We start from the raw sequence: 22,884 nt of genomic DNA on the forward strand, positions 1-22,884 counted from the left end.
CCTGGAAAGGGCTCAGTGTCTAGACAAAGTGGTTAGCTGTGCCAGCCACCAGCAGGAAAGATCACGACTACTTCCACATGCCAATCTATGAGTAGAAACACTATTCTTCTCAAACTTTACAGTCAGTCAGGAAGAAATGATAAGCAAAATATGCAGGATTTCCCCACCACCAACTGTCCAAAAACAAACACTCTTTTATACCAATCTTTATGTATTTATTCACACATTTGGGAAAAAAAAAGATCAGGAGAGAAATCATTATGACGACATAAGTAACTGTACAGACCTACCCCAATGCAGTCAAATTCCTCAAAATCAGAACATGAGCAACACCCAGCTCCTTAACACCTCTGCACTCACACTACTGCCCACATCCACCCACACCTGGCAATCACAGGCGCTAAGTGTAGACATAACCCAGGGCCTCTTCCTGGCTTGTCAGGTTCTAGGGATGAGAAGAGAGAACTGATCAATAAAAGCTGGGGCTGTTTGGTGCATCTCTGCTCTGCCAGACTCAAAGAAGGCAAGACACGAAACACCAGGCAGTTATTTCCTTGGCACAAAACTTCACAGGCAACAAAAAGGTTGAGGGGCTTAAGTTAGTCTCACTTTTAGAACCAACTTAAAAAAAAAAAAGGGGTGGGGGGAGAAAAATCTGATCATTTTGATTATTTTTTTAAAGGGGGGAGGAATTTAAAACTTGATCCCTTTCTTCCAGCAGATGGCAGCATGACCATAAGCAGAATCAGCGAGGCCAAACTGACGCATACCATCTGACTGTGACTTCATCCAAACAGCATAGTTTGCTTTTATTTTAGCTCTGAAGAGAAGAGGAAAAACTTTCAGAGGAATAAGAGAGTCACATAAACCCATTACATTAGTGTTTGGGGCAAGATTTCATCTAATGGCTCACACAGCTTGTCTATAGCTCTGAGAGCTCCAGGGAGTGGCCCAACCCCACTCCTCTGCCTTTAGGCTTCTGAGGTGGACAAGTCCTCAGGATCCAACCGTGAGTGTGAAAAACAATGCCTAAATCAAAATGTTTTCTAGACAATGGACTAGAGAAATTCTGTTCAACTCCCCAGTCCCTGCTTATTGACACAAAGATTAAAAATATATATATATACTTCAAATTCAATAAGTGAAACACTGAACTAATAAATTTTTAACATCAAAAATATATATATTAATGTGGGATGTTTTGAGCATCTCCACTGATCCTATCAAAACAGTAATAATACAGGAAGCTACTGTCTGAAAGGATTCATTTCCCAGTGTTCTTGGTAAATGGGCCAAGAAAGGAGGAGCCAAGCCAAATTAACATAGTGTTTGAATATAGCCAGTCCAAAAGAAAAGGCTTTGGGTAGTCAGTGGGTGGTATTTGGGAGGCAAAGAAATTTCCTGGTACAAACTTGATGTTCCTAAAGATAGAAGCAAGGTGAGGACAAGGCACTTACACTGCCAAGCAACAGTTCACATCCATTCAACAACAGGACTACCTAGTACCAAGGGACTCCCAATGACCCCTCAGAGAACCATCAAATGGCCACCTTCACTTTCCAGTTGCACCTTCTGACTAAAGGAAGTCCAAATGCTGCAGGACTGATGGTAGAAACTGGAATGTTGGCAGAGGAAACTATTCAGAGGAAGCAAAACAAGTTATCCTCTTCCGGCCTGAGGTGCGGTTTGTTCCAGATTAGCTCAAAGGAATACTGAATTGCAAAATGCCTGGCCTGAGAATATGACAACGCCCCCATGGATGCCTCCTTCTTCTCTGTTTTGATAAAGAGAAAAGGCGGTTCTGAATGAAATCAGACACCAGTTGTTGAATCATCTTGCACTGGTGGTTACAGCAGACGCCTTCTAGTACATGTCCCCGTTCTGTATCAGGGTGATAGGGACCGAGACAGGACTAGCAGCAGCCTGTCCCTTCTTATCCCAAAGCCCTTCAAGCATACTCGATCCGGGCAGGGCCACAACTACTCTCGTTCTTCCGCTCAGAAGACGGGGTGGTGGCCTTGGCTTCACTACCCATTTCCACAGGCTTAGATGAGATATAGTCCTTTACTTTGATCTCCATGTTCTTGGCTTTCAGAGTGGCCATGTGCAGCTTCTCCAGGAAATCTGGCATGCCTGTTGGGGGAGAGGGGAATGTGAATAGGCTGACAAACCAGCAGTGGGCTCAAAATTCCTTCATGGTGGAGCCTATCCTTCCTTAATGTATAGGGAGTAAAAACAACTCATGACCTCTGAAATCCTTTAAAAAGGCATGTGAATCAGGCCACTTAAATCCTAAATAGCTCTTTCAGGTGATAAAGACATCACTTTTCAGTGGCACAGCCTATATACCTGCCTATTTTATTTCGGTAAATATCCTCTGCATTCTGCCCCTGCGGTACAAGAAGATTTCAGAAGAAAATCACATCAGGGTGCTTTAAAAGGCAAGACACTGAAAGGGAAAGGTGTAGGCACAGCCGTGATGTGTAGCCTTTGTCAGGACAGCTGCTGCCCCTTTCTCCAGGTGACTGTCCTATAACCACAACATTTTCTCTGCCAGTATAAGTCCCCAATATTATCCAAGAAGAAACATTTTAAGTGCATTAATGCCCACAGTCCATATTTAAGGCTTCAAGCAAATGCTCTTCTTAAAACTCCCCTGAGCACAGGTCCTTTCTGGGGCTTCATATTTCTCATCCCTCCAAATCCAGCTGGAGGCTTCCACAGCTTTGTAACATTCAAGCACAAGTTTGGAAGGACATTTAATTTCCGCAACAGGGCTCCAGTGACATAAGTACTAATCTTGCTGCTGTCAGTAAGAAGCTAGAGAAAAACAAAACGCTCAACAGAGGTTCTAGCCCAGGGGTGGGCAAACTTTTTGACTCGAGGACCACAATGGGTTCTTAAACTGGACCGGAGGGCCGGAACGAAAGCATGGATGGAGTGTTTGTATGAACTAATATAAATTCAAAGTAAACATCATTACATAAAAGGGTACGGTCTTTTTTTTTTTTTTTTTAGTTTTATTCATTTCAAACGGGCCGTAGTTTGCCCACGGCTGTTCTAGACCCTGCACACAAGTGCCCACTTACCACTGGAAACCATCCAACTAACACAGTAGCGAGGAAAGACAGTCTGGGGATTGTCACTGTATGTCAGCAAGTAGTCAAAGCCATTCTGGAAAAGAAAAACAGCAAAGATGAAGGTACCAGAATTACCCACCACAGCCTTCACTATCCAGGCCCTCAGGATAACCATGACCTGAGTGTGGGTGAGAGTGCCATTTTTTTTACACTAAGCAAAGGAGTTCATTAACACTGAAGACTGGGAGGTTGGCATCCACAGGAGGCCTGCTTGCGAGGCTGGCGTCTGGGAACTTGGCTCCCAGAGTGTCCCCAGTCAACTGCTAAGGGTGACCCCCTGTGTGTCTATTAGTACAAACCAAGCAATTTATATTGAGCACTTGCTTTCCTCCTGGGGCTCTGCAATTTTGTTGTGTTGGACAGAGGGTGACTAGGTAACCATCCCCAATAACAATATCAGGTGCCAGGTGTCTAATGGGCTTCCCTGGGCAGGAACATTACATCCATGTTGCTGCTGGCAGAAGAATGGGCTCTCTGTGACTCTCACACAGGAAGAGGGCACGGGAAGCATGCACATGCCTTTCGTCTTCTGAGGTGGACTCTGCCTTTTCCCCATGGTCCAGCTGTGTAGTCTGATATGTCGCTGTGATGAATCTTTGCTGTGAGAACAACTACATACTGAGTCCCATGAGTCCTTCTAGTGAATTTTCTAATGTGAGGTGGTCTTGAGTACCCCAACACATACCCACCATGTTTAAAGATCTTAATCTTTGCCAGAATGGACTCTGACCAGGGGGCCCATGTATCCACGTTTTCTAGGTCAGCCCCCACACTGCCTGACAGTGTGGAGGAGGAGGACTAAGAGACTTATAGGTGTCCTGATCTTAGGAGGGGGCCGAATCAACTATGCTCCACCCAAAGGAGCAAGAGGGAACTACTTTGTCTGCATTTTGTAGGGCAGACGGCCACAACTCCAGGTGGCAGACCTAGACTTTCTCTTGTGCCTTTATAACAAAGTCCACATCGTTTTCCCTGAGTGAGTGGTTTATTCTTTTATCCAGGTACTCAATATTATCTGAATGTCGGCTATATGTCTGGCATTGTGCTAGGCACTATAAAGAAAAGAAAAATGTGCTAGTCCTTGTCCTTGGGAACTTCCAATTAGTAGGCTAACTGGGTACCTAGATGTGTGCCATAACAGAGCCACAGAGGAATACTAAGGAGAGGTAAGGCCCAGGCAATGGGAATGGGAACAGTACCCACCACAGAGGCCAGTTATAAGACTTAGGAGACACATTTTTTTCAGTCATCACATTATTAATCTTGTTGGTATTACTAGTCTGAGGCTGATTTGTGTGTTTTAGGTTAAAGTAAATGAGTGTTACCTTGGAGTGGTGGTGAGAATTTAGATTCGACACAGGGAAAAAGGGTAGATATAAATATAAATAACAACTATACAATCCTTGCCCTGGGCAGCGTGGCTCATTGGCTCTAGATTGTCAGCTTGTGCTACCAAAAGGTCACAGGTTCGATCCCTGGGTCCGGTTGGGGCTTATGCAAGAAGCAACCAGTCTATGTGTCTCTCTCACATTGATGTTTCTCCCCCCTCCCCCTTCTACTCTCTCTAAAAATCAGCGGGAAAATATCCTTGAATGAGGATTAGAAAAACAAAACAAAAAATTCTTCTCTAGAAATAGTTCTGAATTAAACACATAGATCTCCCAGTAAAAAGAGAGGCATACACCATATTGCCTGAGGTGAACCACAATTTCTATGTGGTTTTTAAAGTCCCACTTCAGGTGGTATAAATAAAACAACTTGAGCCCTGGCCAGTGTGGCTCAGTTGGTTGGATCATCATCGCATACACTGTAAGGTTATGGGTGACCACTTGATGGAACAATAAAACCGTACTAAAGAATACAGTTCATATAGCTTTAAAAGGCAGCAGAAAAATATGAAGTGAAGTAGAACTAAAAACAGCAAACATTAAAATCAACATGTACATTCAACAAAAATTTTGCTAAAAACAAACAAAACACCCACTAAGTTAAAGAAAATATTTTCAAAAAATGGTTACAGAATTTTAAGGAAGGCAGAGAGCATTAGTCTAACCCAGTGATTTTCAACCATTATGCCACAAGAATTTTTAAAACATGCAACACCCAACTATTTAGTCAGGGGCACTGACCTCTTTCCTTTAAACTGTTAAATTAAAAAATGACAACAGCCCACACAACAATAGTTGTCTGGTGTGAATGATCAATTATACCTATTTTTTTTGTCAGTTCAGCAAAAATTATATTTTTTGGTGTGCCACAGAATTTAAGTAATTAGCTTAAATGTGCCATAAGATGAAAAGGTTAAATATCGCTGGTCTAACCCTCTCATTTTATAGATAAGGAAATGGAAGTCGAGAAAGGTTATATCTGATCTGCTGATTGTGGTGAAATTTTAATGATTCCTAAAGAATGCTGCTAACCATAGGCTGAGTTAGGGGCTGTCATCTTCTCTTCTCTCTCAGATAAATGGGACTTTGTCATATGGGGGTCCCCCAGGTCTATCAGCCCACAGCAGAGGTTCCCAAAGTGTGGTCCCCAGTCCAGTAGCATCAGCCTCATCTGGGAACTTCTTAAAAATGCAACTTTTCAGGCTCCAGCAGATTCTGAGAACCAATGCACCCATGCCCTCTCCATTTCAGATAAAAGACATTCCCTGAGAAAATTCCAAAGCCACATCATATCACCTCTTGAATGATGTAAACTCACCTCATCAAATGACTTGTGGGGACGGATAACCATTTGGGATTCATATGATTTGACCCTTACAAATTCTGGAGATTCTGGCACACTAGGGTGCTCCACAGCGCTGATAAGGAGAAAAATTAAGGAAAATTAAGGAAACTGAGTAATGTCTACATACAAAATAGCACAGGAGCTAAAGTTATGAGAAAAATCTAAAAAGCTGACGCTAATATTTAAAATACAACAGAGAAGCCCAGCCACAATGGCTCAGTTGTTGAGTGTCATCCCATACACCGAAAGGTTGCAGGTTTGATTCCTGGTCAGGGCACATACCTGGGTTGTGGGTTCAATCCCCAGTTGGGGAGTGTACAGAAAGCAACTAATTGATGTTCTTCTCATATATCAATGTTTCTCTCTCCCTCCCTCCCTCTGGTGAAGATTAAAGAAATAAAATGAAACTCTCTCCTCCCTGCCTCTCTTCCACTCTCTAAAAAACAATGGAAAAAATACCCTCAGGTGAGGATTAACCCCCTCAAAAATAAATAAATAACAGACGAGTCACCAAGACAAACTTGTGCTACTCACTTCTAAAACAAAGTGAGTTTACATGGTAAATCCCAGCTCACTAGGCCTTGTGTTGAAGACAGAGCACTTCTTTTGTAAATCATCAATATTAAGAAACTGAAGAAATGATTTAATGAAAAGCATATATCCCTTCAAACTCATGTTCTAGTTGGGATGGATGGGCCTGGGCTTCACTTATATAAGGGCACTGAGAACATGCAAACCCACTACAGACATATATGAGTAAAGGACACAGCTAACAGAACTCAGCAGGAATCCCAGGTAACCATACATACCGTGACACCAACACCATCACATTGTTTTCCTGATCCACACTGTACCGCCGAACATAAACATAATCCCGTGAGTACATTGGATACTAAAAAACAAAAAGGAGCAGGATTATTGTTCTGCCTCATATGTATGTGGTAAAAGTAAAACCAGAAGTAAAAATACTCACAGGAAAATGTGTTACCCAGTGAAGAACCTCAGAACCACTAATGACATCCCTCTCAATCACTTCCAGCTTGATTACCAGGGCATCCCACTTTTTTCTGTACTCCGTATCCAGCTATGGAAAGAGAAAAGACCCAAGAGATTTAAAACAAAGCTGCAGAAGCCTTCCCCAGATGCTTGGGCCTCTGACCTAAGAACTTTCTTGTAAAATTGTGATCCAACCTAAAAGACAGCGTTAACGTGTGAAAGACATGGTTGTGTTTACTACATATAAGTCTTAAAATCTCTTCTTGTCGGCCAATACCAGTACCTTGAAAGCAAATCTTAACAAGAAAAAGATAAACTAAAGAACAATGTAAGAAAAAAGAAATACTCTAACAGGTAAGTACGACTGAGAAAAATACAAGAGATAGTGACACAGATGTGTAAGGTTAAAACAATTCTAAAAGTTTTAAACAGACAAAAAGTACAAAAGGATGAGCAGACACCTCATACAAAGAAATGCAAGTAGTGTATTTTTTTAAATTTCCAATATCACTAGTAACTAAGGAATTGCAAAATAACACACTATCATGCACATCTAAACAAATAAAAATTCAATGTAAATTCACAAAGTTCAGTCCTTAAGGGAAATGTGTGCACTTGCATATTACAGTGGGTGCTATAATCAACTAGTTATTGAGGGGATAGAATTGGTCCTGTCCCCACTGGACAAAGAAATTGTAAGTCCAATGTTTACCCCGATGCTATTCAATGTGAGACAAGGGGTACAGAAGTAGATAAATGTATTGAAGCCACAATATATTTTCTGAGTCAGAGAAATTATTCATGTGGATGGTGAATTTCTAGGCTTAAAGGCTCCAAATTAGGGAAGAAAAATTACTCACCTGAACATTGAAGAACTGCCTGGGCGTAACATCTGTGTAGGTTCCAAAAACTAGAATGATAAGAATCAGGGATGTTTACCACACTCTCATCACTCACCACATTCCTATCATTTTACTGTATTTCAATTATAATACTGACAGATCTTAAAGGCAGATTCAGAAACTAGAAGTCATACTGGGGTGGCAAAGACACCCTACTGCATAGTACAGCAAAGAAGACATTGGGAGACTTGTCATCTAGGAGAGGAAAAACAACAACAGTAAACCATGTAAAATTTCCTGAGAAACAACCAGAACAGACAATTTAGTCTGAGGAACAGAAGTCCTGAGCACCTGGGGTAACCATGGAACCCACAAGGCAGCCAAGCTGGACTCACCTCTGTACTGGTAATGATGGCTGCCCGTAATAGGGCGACGCCACAGCTTAAAGTGTTTCTTATCCATCACCATTTCCCATGGTGCCTTTTTGCCCCCTGAATCTTCATTTCCTTCTGTTTGGGATTTTGGTTCTGGAGGGTGGCGCTCAACCCCAGGGCTCTGAAACACAGCTGACATTTCCTCCAACCGTTTCATCTCATCAATGGACCTGGAAAGGAGAAAAACAATAGTTATGTTGCAGGTGGTTGGAATCGCCCTGGGAAATAACATATCCACACAGAGACTTGTAAAATAATTGTGTGGGTTTAAAACAGTATAAAGTGTGAATAAAAATGTGAGTTCTCTCTCTAATCATGTCCTCCAATGAGGATTAAAAAAATAACATAAGACAGCCCTGGCCACTGTGTTCAGTGGTTAAAGCATTGGCCTATACACCAAAGGGTTGTGGGTTCGATTCCGACTCCAATATTCATTAACTAGTATATTGAATTACTGTCCCTATTTCTTAACCTGTAAAGTGGGAATAACAATAGTGCCTATCTCAAAGTTGATTATAAAAATTAAATACATTTATATGTAAAGTGCTTTGTACCTGGCACATAATTAGTCCTCAAATGTTAACTATTAAGGTTTAGGACTGTCAAAGGTCATTTAATACCCTTTGCCCATTTTTTACTGTTGTTTTTTTTTTTAATTGGGTCCTTTACCTTCCTATTACGTTATGAGTATTTATATATATTTTCTCCCCTCTTAAAAAAAATTCATATACCACAAGAATCATCCTTTTACAGTATACAATTTAGTGCTTTTTAGTATAGTCATAAGGTTGTGCAACCATCACCATTAATTCCACATTTTCATCACACCCGAAAGAAATCTATACCCATCAACAGTCACTTCCCATTCCTGTCTCCCCAGCTCCTGGCAACCACTAATCTACTCTCTCTTTGGACTTGCCTATTCTGGACATTTCATATATATGGAATCCTACACTATGATCTCATGTGCCTTTTTTTTTTTTTTTTACATTTAACCTATTTTCAAAGTTCATTCATGATTTTATTCTTGTATGACTAATAAATAATATTGCATTGTGTGGATACATCACATTTTATTTATTCATTCATTGGATGATGGACATTTAAATTGTTTCCACTTTTTGGCTACTATAATATGGCTTTGAATATCTGTGTACATGTTTTTGTGTAAATGTAGGTTTTTAGTGCTCTTGTGTAGATTCCTAGGAATGGATTTGCTGGGTCATGTTTAACTCTATTTTTAACTTTCTGAGGAACTGCCAAATTATTTTTCAAAGCAGCTGCATCATTTTACATTCCCACCACAATGTATGAGAGTTCCAAGTGCTTCACATCCTTGTCAACACTTGTCATTGTCCATCTTTTTTATTCCAGCAATCCTAGAGCATGTGAAATGGTATCTCATGTGGCCTTCAATTTGTATTTCCTTAATGTCTAATGATGAGCATATTTTCATGTGCTTATTGGCCATCTGTGTCTCTTTTGGAGAATATCTACTGAAATATTTGCCTATTTTTAAATTGAGTTATCTTTTTATTGCTGAATTATAAGAGTTCTTTATATATTCTAGAGATACTAATTCCTTACCAGATATACAACGTATAAATATTTTCTCTCATTCTGGGGGGTTGTCTTTTAACTTTCTTAATAGTGACCTTTTATGCACAAAAGTTTAACTTTGATAAAGTCCAATTAATCTATTTTTCTCCGATTGCTTATGTATTTGGAATTACATCACACCTTTGCCCAACTCACGGTCTTAAGGAGTTATGCCTATATTTTCTTCTAAGAGTTTGTTTATATTTAGGTCTTTGATCCACTGAGTTAATTTTTGTGTATGATGTGAGGTAGAGGGTTTAAATTCATTATTTTGCATGTGTATCTCCAGTTGTCCCAGTACCATCTGTTGAAGACTATTCTTTCCTCACTGAATTGTCTTGGTACCTTTGCTAAAAATTAATTCACCATAAACGTTAAGGGCTTATTTCCAAACTCAATTTTTATTCCAAAAATTTTGGGTTGTAGGCTTGTTCCTCAGTAGGGGGCATGCAGAAGGCAGCTAATCAATGATTCTCTCTCATCACTGATGTTTCGGGGGGTTTTTTTGGTTAAACATATTTTCATTTATTTTTTTTCCCCTTTATTGTTGAAAGTGTTGCAGATGCCCCCTTTGTTTGTTTGTTTGTTGAGTCAAATGGGAGTTCCATTTTTTTTTATTTTTTGAGGAAACTCCATACTGTTTTCCACAGTGGTTGCACATTGATTCCCCTCAACTCCCTCCACCTCAACCCACCTCTCCCAGTCCTTCACCACTCTTGTCTGTGTCCATATATACATACTAGAAGCCCGGTGCACGAAATTCATGCACTTGGGTGGGGGGCCCCTCAGCCGCGCCTGCGCCCTCTTGTTGTCCAGTAGCCCTCGGGGGATGTCTGACTGATGGCTTAGACCCGCTCCCCATGGGGAGTGGCATCCTTAGGGCTACCATGGAGGTGGGAGAGGCTCCCGCCAACACCGCTGCACTTGCCAGCGGCACTCCCTCTGTGAGAGCGCACTGACCACCAGGGAGCAGCTCCTGCATTGAGCGTCTGCCCCCTGGTGGTCAGTGTACATCATAGCGACCGGTTGTTCCACCATTCGGTCAATTTGCATATTAGCCTTTTATATTATACTAGGGGCCCGGTGCACGAAATTCGTGCACTGGGTGTGTGTGTGTGGGGGGGGGAGTGCCCCTCAGCCCAGCCTGCCCCCTCTCACATACTGGGAGCCCTCAGGCGTTGACCCCCATCACCCTCCAATCGCAGGGTCGGCCCCTTGCCCAGGCCTGACGCCTCTGACAGAGGCGTCAGGCCTGGGCAGAGGACCCTCATTTCCCCCCATCACTGGTTCTGCCCCCAGCCTAGGCCTGATGCCTTGGCCAGAGGCGTAGAACCCCATCACCCTCCGATCGCCTGATCGGCCCCTTGCCCAGGCCTGACGCCTCCGCCAGAAGTGTCAGGCTTGGACAGGGGACCCCCATCTCCCCCCGATCACTGGCTCTGGCCCCCACCCAGGCCTGAGGCCTCTGGCCCAGGAATCATGCCTGGGCAGGGGACCCCCATCTCCCTCTGATCGCTGGCTCCACCCCCCACCCAAGCCTGACGCCTCTGACCCAGGCTTCAGGCCTGGGCAAGGGGACCATCATATCCCCCCAATCCCCGGCTCCGCCCCCCACCCAGGCCTGATGCCTCGGCCAGAGGAGTTGCCCCTCATCACCCTCCGATCACCAATCACCGGATCGGCCCCTTGACCAGGCCTGAGGCCTCCGGCAGAGGTGTCAGGCCTGGGCAGGGGACCCCCAGCTCCCCGCGGTTGCAGGCTCCGCCCCTGCCCAGGCCTAACGCCTCTGGCTGAGGTGTCCAGCTCGGGCAGCGGGGACCCGCAGCTGCAGCGGCCCCGCGATCGTGGGCTTCGCTTTAGGCCCAGGCAAGGGACCCCTAGCTCCCGGGACTGCCAGCTTCGACCGTGCCCAGCTCCCATCGCTGGCTCCACCCCTACTTCCTGCTATCACTGGCCAGGGCAGAAAAGGCACCTGATTCTCCGATCATGGCTGGGGGGCAGGGCAAAGGCGGCCCCAGGGCCGCCTTTGCCCTGCCCCCCCAGCTCTTAGCTCCCCCCTGGGTTTCTGATCACTGTCAGTGGCAGGGGGCTTCTTCCTGCTTTCCCTTTCGCCTCCCTGCATTGTGCCTACATATGCAAATTAGCCGCCATCTTGTTGGCAGTTAACTGCCAATCTTAGTTGGCAGTTAATTTGCATATAGCCCTGATTAGCCAATGAAAAGGGTATCGTCGTACACCAATTACCATTTTTCTCTTTTATTAGATAGGACTAGGGGCCCGGTGCACGAAATTCGTGCACTGGGTGTGTGTGGGGGGAGGAGTGTCCCTCAGCCCAGCCTGCCCCCTCTCACATACTGGGAGCCCTCAGGCGTTGACCCCCATCACCCTCCAATCGCAGGATCGGCCCCTTGCCCAGTCCTGACGCCTCTGGCCTAGGTGTCCGGCCCGGGCAGCGGGGACCTGCAATGGCAGCGGGGGGGAGCCACGATCGCGCAGGCTCCGCCCCTGCCCCTGCAAGACGCCTCTGGCTGAGGTGTCCGGCCTGGGCAGCGGGGACCCACAGCTGCAGCAGCCCTGCGATCGTGGGTTTCGCTTTAGGCCCAGGCAAGGGACCCCTAGCTCCTGGGACTGCCAGCTTCGACCGTGCCCAGCTCCCATCGCTGGCTCCACCCCTACTTCCTGCTATCACTGGCCAGGGCGGAAAAGGCACCTGATTCTCCGATCATGGCTTGGGGGCAGGGCAAAGGCGGCCCCAGGGCCCCCCAGCTCTTAGCTCCCACTTGGGTTTCCAATCACTGTCAGTGGCAGAGGGCTTCTTCCTGCTTTCCCTTTTGCCTCCCTGCATTGTGCCTACATATGCAAATTAACCGCCATCTTGTTGGCAGTTAACTGCCAATCTTAGTTGACAGTTAATTTGCATATAGCCCTGATTAGCCAATGAAAAGGGTAGCTCGTACGCCAATTACCATTTTTCTCTTTTATTAGTGTTGACTAGAGGCCCGGTGCACAAAAATTTGTGTACTCGGGGAGTGGGGGGGAAGGGGGGCCCCTCAGCCTGGCCTGTGCCCTCTCGCAGTGTGGGACCCCTCGGGAGATAACACCCTGCTGGCTTAGGCCTGCTCCCAGGTGGCAGAGGGTAGGCCCAATCTCTAGGTGCAGCCCCTGGTCAGGCTCAGAGCAGGGCCGATTGGGGAGTTGGGGCGCCGCCCCCTATCGTGCACAGAGCAGGGCGGATTGGGAGGTTGCAATGCCACCCTCAGTCACGCTCAGGGTAGGGCCGATTGGGGGGTTGGGGCACCGCCCCCTGTCACACTCAAGGCAGGGTCACAGGCGCCCCAACCCCCTGATCAGCCCTGCTCTGTGCCTGATAGGGGGGAGCTCCCCAACCCCCTGCGGCTCTGTGTGTGTCAGGGTGTGGCGCCCCAAGCCCTTGATTGGCCCTGCTCTGTGTGTGACAGGGTGCGGCGCCCCAACCCCGCCCCCCACAGGCCCTGCTCTGTGTGTGATGGGGTAGAGCCATAACCTCCCCATCAGCCCTGCCCTGAGTGTGAGAGTGGTGGCACCCCAACCCCCTGATCAGCCCTGCTCTGTGGGTGATAGAGGGCGGCGCCCCACCCCCCCTCCACGGGCCCTGCTCTGTGTGTGATGGGGTAGAGGGCGGTGCCCCAACCCCCTGATCCGCCCTGCTCTGTGCGTGACAGGGGGTGGCGCCCCAACTCTGCAATTGGCCCTGCTCTGAGCCCGACCAGGGGCTGCACCTAGGGACTGGGCCTGCCCTCTGCCACCCGGGAGCAGGCCTAAGCCAGCAGGTCGTTATCTCCCGAGGGGTCCCACACTGCAAGAGGGCACAGGCCGGGCTGAGGGACCCCCCTCCCCCCCCCGCAAGTGCACAAATTTTTGTGCACCATGCCTCTAGTATATATATAAAAGCCCAGTATATGGAAAAGCGGGACAACTGGAATGACTGGTCGCTATAATGTGCACTGCAGTGGCCAACTGGCCTGATCTGGGCCCTGATTGGCCACCCCCCCATCTCCTGTGGCCCCTCCCCCAGGCTGGCCCCACCCCCGATCGGATCCCCACCTCAATTGGGGGAAGGGCTGGCCAGCCAACAGCCCACAGCCCCTCCCCCCAGCCAGCCCCACACCCGATCAGTCCCAACCCCTGATTGGCCAACCACCCACAGCCCCCTCACCCCGAACCAGCCCAGCCCTGATCAGTCCCCATTGGAGCGGGCTGGCTAGACCCCGCCTGTGCACAAATTTGTGCACTGGGCTTCTAGTGTTAAATAAAAGCTGTGAGAACACATTGTCTTGTTCCTGATCTTAGGGGGAAAACTTTCAGTCTTTCACTATTTACTATGCAGTTAGCTAGCTGTTTTCCACAGATGCTCTTTATCAGCTTGAGGAAGTTTCCTTCTATTCTTTGTCAATTTTTTTTTTAAACATGAAAGGTTGGATTATGTCAATTTTCCCCCCAGCATTTATTGAGATGATCATGTGGTTTTTGTCCTTTATTTTATTTTTTAATTTATTTTTTATTGTTGACAATATTACAGATGCCCTCTATTTTCCTTTATTGTATCAACATAGTATATTAAATTGATTTTTTAAATTTTTAGTTATTCATTTTTTCAATATATTTTTATTTATTTCAGAGAGGAAGAGAGAGAAACATCAGTGATGAAAGAGAATCATTGATAGGCTGCCTCTTGCAAATCCCCCACTGGGAATCAAGCCCGCAACCTAGGCATGTGCCCTGACCAGGAATCAAACTGTGACCTCCTGGTTCATAGGTTGATGGCTCAACCACTGAGCCATGCCAGCCGGGTTTTGTTTGTTTTTTTATGATGAATTAACCTTGCTTTTCTGGAGTAAATCCCACTTGTTCATGTATGTGTATAAAATCCTTTTTATATTCTGCTGAATTCAATTTGTTACTATTTTGTACAGGACTGCATAAAGCTTTAAAACATTCAAAGCAATACTGTTACAGGACAGTGAAAAGCTAGGAAAATTCCATGGCAAGTGGAATAGGGAAACTGAGACAGGAAAGTTAAGCAAGGCCAAACAGTGTGGCATTTTGCAGCCAATTTGTAAATGTACAGCCCTTTATCTTCCCCAGCTAAGGATACTTGAGAGAAAATGGTTAAAAGCCTCCTTAAGAAGAGAATGCAGGAAAGGACAGAGGAAGGGGAAAGGAAAAGGGGCAGTTTTTTGTCTTTTTAACTCCTTAACAGAGAAGCCAGCAGTCTCAAGACTTGGTAAGATAAATTGCCAGGTACTTCTCATGAATTCTGGGAAGGCCACAACAAAGTAAAAAAAGACCATAAGAATTAATCTATACCATGATATTCAACAGAGGAATTTGAAACCTATTCTATAGACAGGAGGATACATAAAGAAAGCCTCAAACCCCCACCCAACTCACTCCTCAGATTAGCTGAGAAGCCATGTGCACATTATGTTGGATGATAGATGTGCTTCTTTAGTAAATTTGTTTGCTTTAATAAATTGGGTTTATCACAATATGATCAGGATCTCATTTAAATTCATTTGTACTAGAATCGAGGTAGGAACAAGCCCTCTCCCTCTGACTTGGGGCTCTCTGACAACACGTTTTCTGGGGTCTGGGCTGCCTGTAACAATAACATGTATCACGCTACGTGTCATTTTAAGACAGGCCAGTAAGCCAGGACACGTGGAATAGAGAAACTGAGACAGTGCTGAACAAACTGACAAAGCAATTTATAGCAGATACAGGTCACCTCGCTAGAAATAACATCCAGGCCTCAGTTGTATTTTAGCTCCAGATCAAGAAAAGCGCAAAACCAGTTGTGATGACTGACAACCCCCTGACACTGACCAACCAGTGAAGACCATGACTCTGAAGGAGGACACCTAGAAAACATGAATATTCTGCTGAAACCCTCCCCCGAGCCTCCCCTAAGATTCCCACCTGTGAAAAAGAAAGAAAGCCTCAAGACAAAGGAGCTAGTGTGTGCTCTCCCTCTGGTTCCCTTTCCCCTCTTCTTCCCCCAAGGGCATGCATCTTCTATGAGACTTGCAACCTAGGGATCAATGGGCAGTGGCAGCTTATTGCAGGCTAGACCCTTGAACCTGTTCCCAAGGCCCCCTTCTTCTCTGACTTCCCAGAGAGCTAGGGCAGCCCAGCCTAGGCTCTTCTGTTGCTTCTGCTATACTAAGCCCTTTCTTGTTTTACTGTCCCCAGCTTTAATAAATGTTCCCTCACAGTCATCTGGACTCACCTTGTAAAATTTTTCCTGCACAAAGTAAAGAACCCACACACTACAGGCTGGCCCCTAGACAGACTAGTCAAGAGCCAGGTCCCCTTTCCAGTAACAATTATGCATCATATATAAAATACAACAGAATAAACCGAAGGACTTGTATGCATGCATATAAGCATAACCAATGGACACAAGACACTGGGGTGGTAGGGGAGGCCGGGGGAAGGTCAAGAGGGGAAAAAAAAGAGACATATGTACTACTCTTTGTAATACTTTAAGCAATAAAAAAAATACAACAGGTAGGTTTTATTTATAATATTTTATTTCTTAAAAATAACTGTATAACATTCATGCTACTCTTTAAATCTTTTTTATATATCTGGGAGCATTTCATAATTTTTTAAAATATGGCTTGTATTTTCCCCTTAACCTTTAAATAGCAGACATGAAAGAAAGATTGTTGGTTGTCCATGTCATTTACAACTAACTCTTCTGTGATTCAAGACTAAAAGGTATGGGATCTTTTGGAGATTATTCTCAGTGATCCTGAGGGAGTTGAGAGTGCAGTAGTGCAACCGGTCTAGGGGAAACAAAATCAGCAACAATGCCCTAAGATTATTCCTATAGCTAGATGGTCTTGGCAGTTCTCTTGGTCAACCTGTTCTTTGGCATTCTTACCAATGCTTTGACTGACCTAATATCTTTCTGATTAATTCCTTTTTGTCTTAAGTTAACCAATATTGGTTTCTTTATTTGCAAACAAGAACCTTTTATTTATACTGATGTCCTGATAAAAGATTTAACCATTTTAGAAAAGTTTTGGCTTGAATTAAAAGTTGCAAAATAGGATTGACTGCTACCACTGCAAACAGGTACAGAAATAGGGAAGGAACTCTAGAGTAGGCAATAAGATCTTGCAGAGGAAAAAAACAAAACCACAGCCAAACTTGCTCAGAGAACAAGTCAGGCATCACATGGCTACTTTTCAGGACTAGTAAAGCATCCTTTAATTAAAATAAACAACACTCCCAAATGTCATTCTTATCACATAATAAAGACAAGCAGGAATATCTTATTAAAAGTACATCAGAGGCTCACTAAATTACACAGTAATAAGGTTTTGAGAAAATTAAACTACAGAACTATAAGTTTAATGGCCTTCTAAGATTCCAGGTGGCACAGAGCTCTGACCCATATAATTGAAGTGGCCTTTTATTAAAATTATGAGACTAAGTTCCTACAGGGGACAAGAAATAGCCTGTGAAGAAATAACATTTATTCTTTGAATAGCACAATATGAATGCTGGAGCAAGATTGCATCAGGAAAAGGTAAATGATTACCTCCCCAGGTTCAAAATCTCTGAAAGGTCTCAACTGCTAAATGCTGACATGACAGATCCAGGTGCACCAAGCCACTCAATACCCTGTATGCAAAGGAAGGAAAACTTCTCACTACATGTATCTGTGTAGCCTGCTGTGCCAAATCTTGTTTGGGCAGGATGGATGTCTACACCTTGTTATCTAAGAGACTTAAACAAGTAATAAGAAGGAAAGAAGGACAAAAAAGATTATTCCAAAAATAGTAACAGAATCAGCAGATTAGTAAGAGGATCAAGGAAAGATAGTTGATGCTTCTTTCCTTTCTCCAAAACTAAAGTGGGCTCAATATTTGAGAAAGGCCGGACTGAGAGCTATGAAAATTGAAGGCACAAAACGGACAAATAAGTATAACCATGGTTGGTTCATTTCTATGGGGTCCTGCCGTCAGTGTAGAGTTTGATACAAGGCTCAAAAATGACACAAATGAAGCCAACCCTTCATTACAACAACTAATTCATTTCACATAATCCCCTCCTCAAATTCCATATTGTCAAAGTTAGAGACTTTTAAGTATAACTGTTACGGGACTCACCTAGAAATAAAAGACATCAACTACCTCATTGCAATTCTTGGCCAACTGGCTATGATAAAATAGTGAAAACAATATAAAAAAGTTCAAGTAAGCTTTTATGTAGTTCTATAAGAAGGGTATGTCAGTAAAATACCCTCAAGTGAAGTGGTTTAAAAAAAATCCTTTAAGCCAAAAGGACATTTTATTGCTCATTTATCTAGTTAATAGCATACTAAAAAGTATTCTGATGCCTTGAAAGGCAAAAATGAGAGTTTTCTGTATGAAACTTTACTGGCACTTATTTACTCAAATTTCTAGAGCAATGAACTGTAATCTTTTTAAAAAGACGGGAGGTTAATGGGAGATTTTCCCCTAGCCTTGCATATTTCTTAATTTCCTTCCTCTTTTTGTTCCTGCAATTTTTTCTTAATGTTTCAAAGTAATCAAAACGTACTATTGCCTGACCGGTATAGCTCAGTGGTTGAGCGTCAACCCATGAACCAAGAGGTCTCAGGTACGATTCCCAGTCAGGGGATATGCCCGGATTGCAGGCTCAATCCCCGGTACAGGCGGTAGGCAATATATGTTTCTCTCTCATCAATATTTCTATGTCTCTATCTCTCTCCCTTCCTTTCTTTCTAAAAATTCATAAAAACATATTTTTTTTTAAAAAAAATTACTATTGTGTTTTTCCATAAGATTTGCCCTGGGCTCACAGAACTCAAGGTAGCACCAAAAATAGTAATTGAATTATTTTGTTTGTTTAATTAAAGCTAAGTGGGTAAGAATACTAGACACCAAGCATTAAGAGGCTTGATTTCTACATCTGGTGCCCTTCTTTTCTCAAATTTTCTTCCTGTTGCTAGATTAATGAGACCCTATTTATTGTTAAGATGATCTTAAACACAAAAGAATAGAAAGCAAGGTTATTCTTTTTCATTCTGAGTAGAAACTCCAATAACATAAGAAAACATAAGCCACTTTAAAGCACACATTCAAAGAGAGATCCTGCACACTCCATCACTGTTTAACCAAGACAGCAGTCATTGAATTAGTTTGTACCAGCTCAAGTTGGTACAGAAACAGCACAGAAGAGCTAAAGGCTGTGATTTAAGGGCCATGGGACAATTATTCTCTTCTTCCATTAACAATGAAAGAAATACACTTGTCCTGAGGCACATTCAACTGTGTTCCACAGAAGCTACCCAAAATCATCTCACCAGAACAAAAAATCTAAGATGTTCTAAGCTAGCTATGACAACCTCAGCAGTGCCTCTGTTAAAGCAAACACTAGGCAAAAGAAGTTAACCTGTACCCAGAATATTGTATTAAATAAAATGTAAATATGACAAGCTATCAGAACAAAGATCTATGGAACTACTGTACAACCAAGATATAGTTGAATAGCATACTGTTTGCCTTCCTATGACGATAACAAATATTTTTTTTTAATCTGAAAAATGGGTAACTTGATCAAATTTTAAACATATGACTGAATTCAAGCATGAACTGGACAATAAAGTGTAGATGAGGCCCTTTACTATAACAACCCTGGAGAGGGTCAACAGGCACCTTAAGTGTTCTGACTGGCCTTCACCTAAGCTTAAGAAATTCCCAAGCAGGTTAACCCTGAGCAATACCCTTTTAGGAGTTGGATTAGAACCAACATTATTTCAACTACCTCCCCCTTTCAGAAACAGCCGGAAGAGAGGGAAATGGAATGAATACTAGGCCTGGTCATCAACTGGTCTGATCTTTCTGCTCCAGTGGACAGTTAACCAGTAAATCCAAGCATTTACAGCTTCGATTTCCTATCTAATTTTCCTCTCTAACTCCTGCAAATGGGAGCTCTACAGAGACTCCAGGCCATTTTTCCATAAAAACACATGGAGTAAGCCAAAGAATGTCATCTGCCCCCTAGGCTCCAACACCATTCAACTCCCACCCCCAAAACAGCTTCCCTCTCTTTTGTACCCAGTAGCCCCTTTCTGGACTTTCTCCTCTTCCCCAAAGAGATCCAACGGGAATTTCCCCACAAACGTCACCCCTGTAGAACAAGCATATTTCATCATCAAAAACAAAATGAAAATTCAAACAGAAAATGGGTATAGCGGAAACCGGTTTGGCTCAGTGGATAGAGCGTCGGCCTGCGGACTGAAGGGTCCCGGGTTCGATTCCGGTCAAGGGCATGTACCTGGGTTGCAGGCACATCCCCAGTGGGAGATGTGCAGGAGGCAGCTGATCGATGTTTCTCTCTCATTGATGTTTCTAACTCTCTATCTCTCTCCCTTTCTCTCTGTAAAAAATCAATAAAATATATTTTTTAAAAAAAGTTTCCTTTTATTTCTTACACCTGAGATTGCTTCATTAGAACAAAAGGCCAAGTAGCAAAAGAATACTAACAAAACTAGGCAAACTACCAATCATGCTTTGATACCTTAACTTTTTTTGTGAACAAGACTATTTGTGGTTATGACTTTAAATTGCATGTATAAAACAGTCATCCTTCCGGCTAGGAAAAGTATTACCAATTCTTCAGGTAAACTTGCAATACCCACAACTCACAGTGTTGCACAAATATGCCTGGCATCTGGGTGCTACACCTCCAAACAGGTCACAATAGTCACGTTAGTTAACTATTTCCATTTTTAACCAAACTAAAAATGTGAAATAACAGAAGAAATATCTGGGATAAATAGACTTGTATGGGATTTATGGCGGCGGCGGGGGGGGGGGGGGGGGGGGGGGCGGCAGTCCTAGGTTCCTGAAATCAGTTTCATAGTTCAAGGGGCACGGTGTATGTGTGGTGGAGAGAGAGAACAGTTTAAGAACATCTGTTAAAAAGAAAATATAGAGACAGTGTACAGCAAGAGCTGAAGCGAAGGCTTCTCTGGGGTATTACTGGAAAACTACAAAGACTCCGACTTCGAGTCGCAGGTTGACAAATTCAGCCAATGACACGCACTGTCCCCGCGGAGGTTTAACGAAGAGCACAATCTCAGAGCCTAACGAAACAGTACCCTCCAAGTCCCGGTCACAGCGGTAAACACTGACCCAATCCTTACAGGCTGAAGTGCCTGGGCTATGGCTTGTGACAGGAGGGCAAAATCCCTTCCAGCTTCATCCTTCTCAACGAGGAGGGCTCTCCTGGCCCTTCCGACCAAGTCCCAGCTGAATGAAGTCACTCTGTGAACTGCACGTCTGTCCCCTTACGTCAGATTTGCAGCTTGTCTTGAATTTGCACCTTTCTGGGTGTGTGAACGATTAGGCGAACGATGGCCGCATGTAAGTGCCGTCAACATCTCGTAGTATTTGTTGCTCCCCATTCCAAGTCTCTCTCTACATTAACTTACGCGAGCTGCTATTTCCGGCCGGGCAAGTCAAATTAACAGAGGAAATTAAAAGCAACAACAACCATAACAACAACAGGGATGGCTAAAACAGGAGCCAGCTCCTGCACCACCGCTTCCAGGACTACCGGGTGCGGCCCCAGGTTCAAGGTCCCGCCCTACCCTCGGGAGCAGCGCCATCCCCCCCCCCCCACCCCCCCACCTCCCGCCCCGAAAGCAGCGACCTCGCCCCAGGGCCTACCTCTGCAGCTCCTCCTCCTTGATCCGCTCCTCGTCCCAAACGAAGCCCGCAACCGCCGCCATCACGGCCGAGACATGGCCAGCGCGGCCCCGCAGCCGGCGCCACAGGCGGCCCAGGAGGACGAGCCGCGCACTCTCTGAGTAGAGGCGGCCGTAGAGCTGCGCGATCTGCTGCGCGCGGCGCACGCGCAGGCCCGTCACGAAGCGGCACTGATTGGCCAGCAGGGCGAGCAGGCCACCGCCCCGCGGCACCGCGCCGGCCGCCACCACCGCTGCCGCCGCGGCCGCGGCTCCCACCAGCCTCCGCGGGAACATGCCACCAGCCGGGTGCCCTGGACAGAGAGAGGAACGAGTCTTCGCGGTCTCGGCGGGCTCCTGCCGACCCTCCTAGTTGGTCAACGCCAAGCCTGTCATGTCTCTCTGCAGCAGCCGCTGAGGAGGGGTCCCCTTTGAAGAGGTGGCCTGTGACCGCTGCAGGCAGTGGACGTGGGCCAGGGATGGGAACCTGGCGGGCAGCCGGCACCGGCCTCCTCAGTGTTCTCACGCCGGCTACCGGGGTCGCAGTGCGGAGCGCGCGGGAAGCAGCGAGGCGGACGGCTAGATCCCAGGCATTCCTCACCCGCCACACACGCTGCCCACCTACAACCTACTCGCCTCGCTGCAGCCCGGGCTCTAATTGGGCGCCGCCCGGACTCCTCGCTGCTGATTGGCCGCTCCAAGTGCTCGTGACCATTCCTTCCCGCCCCTTCGCGCACGCGCAGGGGCCCCTTTCTAGCAAGGTAGGTGGCGCGGCGATGGGAACTAGTCAAGGGCGCCCCGAGAATGACCGTCGGGCCCCTCCGTCGCCGCCATTTTCGGGCTGTCCGGTTCCGCCCCGCGGAGGAAGGGGTGTGGCCAGGTGCCTTCGAGATCCGGCGCGGTGCTGTAGGGCCGCACTTAACTAATTTGAGGTTTGGGTGGGATGGGGACTTGGCTTGCCTCTGTGGAGGCTCCGGGGTGCCCAGTTAGTGGGGGTGTTCAGTTAGTTGCGGTAGTGTGGCCTGACGGCAGTGGCCATCTCTCCATTCTCGGCCTCCCCTCTGGCTGTCCCCGGATATCTGGGACGCGGACACGGTTCCCCCGGGTCGGAGTCTGCGCACCCGTCTAATCTTTGCAAATCAGGGAGGACAGCCTTAGAGCCCCACACTTTTCGGAGAGCCACGCGGACAGGTGGCCCGGCTAAGTCTGGGAAAGCGGTAGCCCTTTGGAGTTAGTTGCATACACCCTGGGTCGGGGAGTACCTGCTCCTCTCCTTGTGACCCAACGGTACCAGCTTGAGGGGTGAGCAGGTTCCCTAAAACCTACTTTGCAGCTCTCATGAAAAGCCTGGCTAAATGACCTCAGAGGGCATTCAATGACCACTCTGTCCC

The 22,884-nt window shown here is 45.5% G+C and overlaps 1 protein-coding gene across 1 annotated transcript; it reads right to left on the reverse strand.

Annotated features, from left to right (window-relative positions):
* Window positions 1–193: 193 nt before the first annotated feature.
* On the reverse strand, window positions 194–22,152 carry STARD7 (StAR related lipid transfer domain containing 7). The gene is made up of 8 exons (XM_059659129.1): window positions 21,477–22,152; window positions 8,107–8,315; window positions 7,730–7,779; window positions 6,847–6,957; window positions 6,683–6,765; window positions 5,847–5,946; window positions 3,090–3,174; window positions 194–2,133 (listed from the first exon to the last, which is right to left on the reverse strand). Exons 1-8 carry the CDS (start codon window positions 21,788–21,790, stop codon window positions 1,949–1,951), a joined length of 1,137 nt encoding a protein of 378 aa, XP_059515112.1. The 5' UTR covers window positions 21,791–22,152; the 3' UTR covers window positions 194–1,948.
* Between the last annotated feature and the right edge of the window lie 732 nt (window positions 22,153–22,884).

Source organism: Myotis daubentonii, chromosome 12 (genome assembly GCF_963259705.1).
Source record: "Myotis daubentonii chromosome 12, mMyoDau2.1, whole genome shotgun sequence".
NCBI classification, from domain to species: Eukaryota; Metazoa; Chordata; class Mammalia; order Chiroptera; family Vespertilionidae; genus Myotis; species Myotis daubentonii.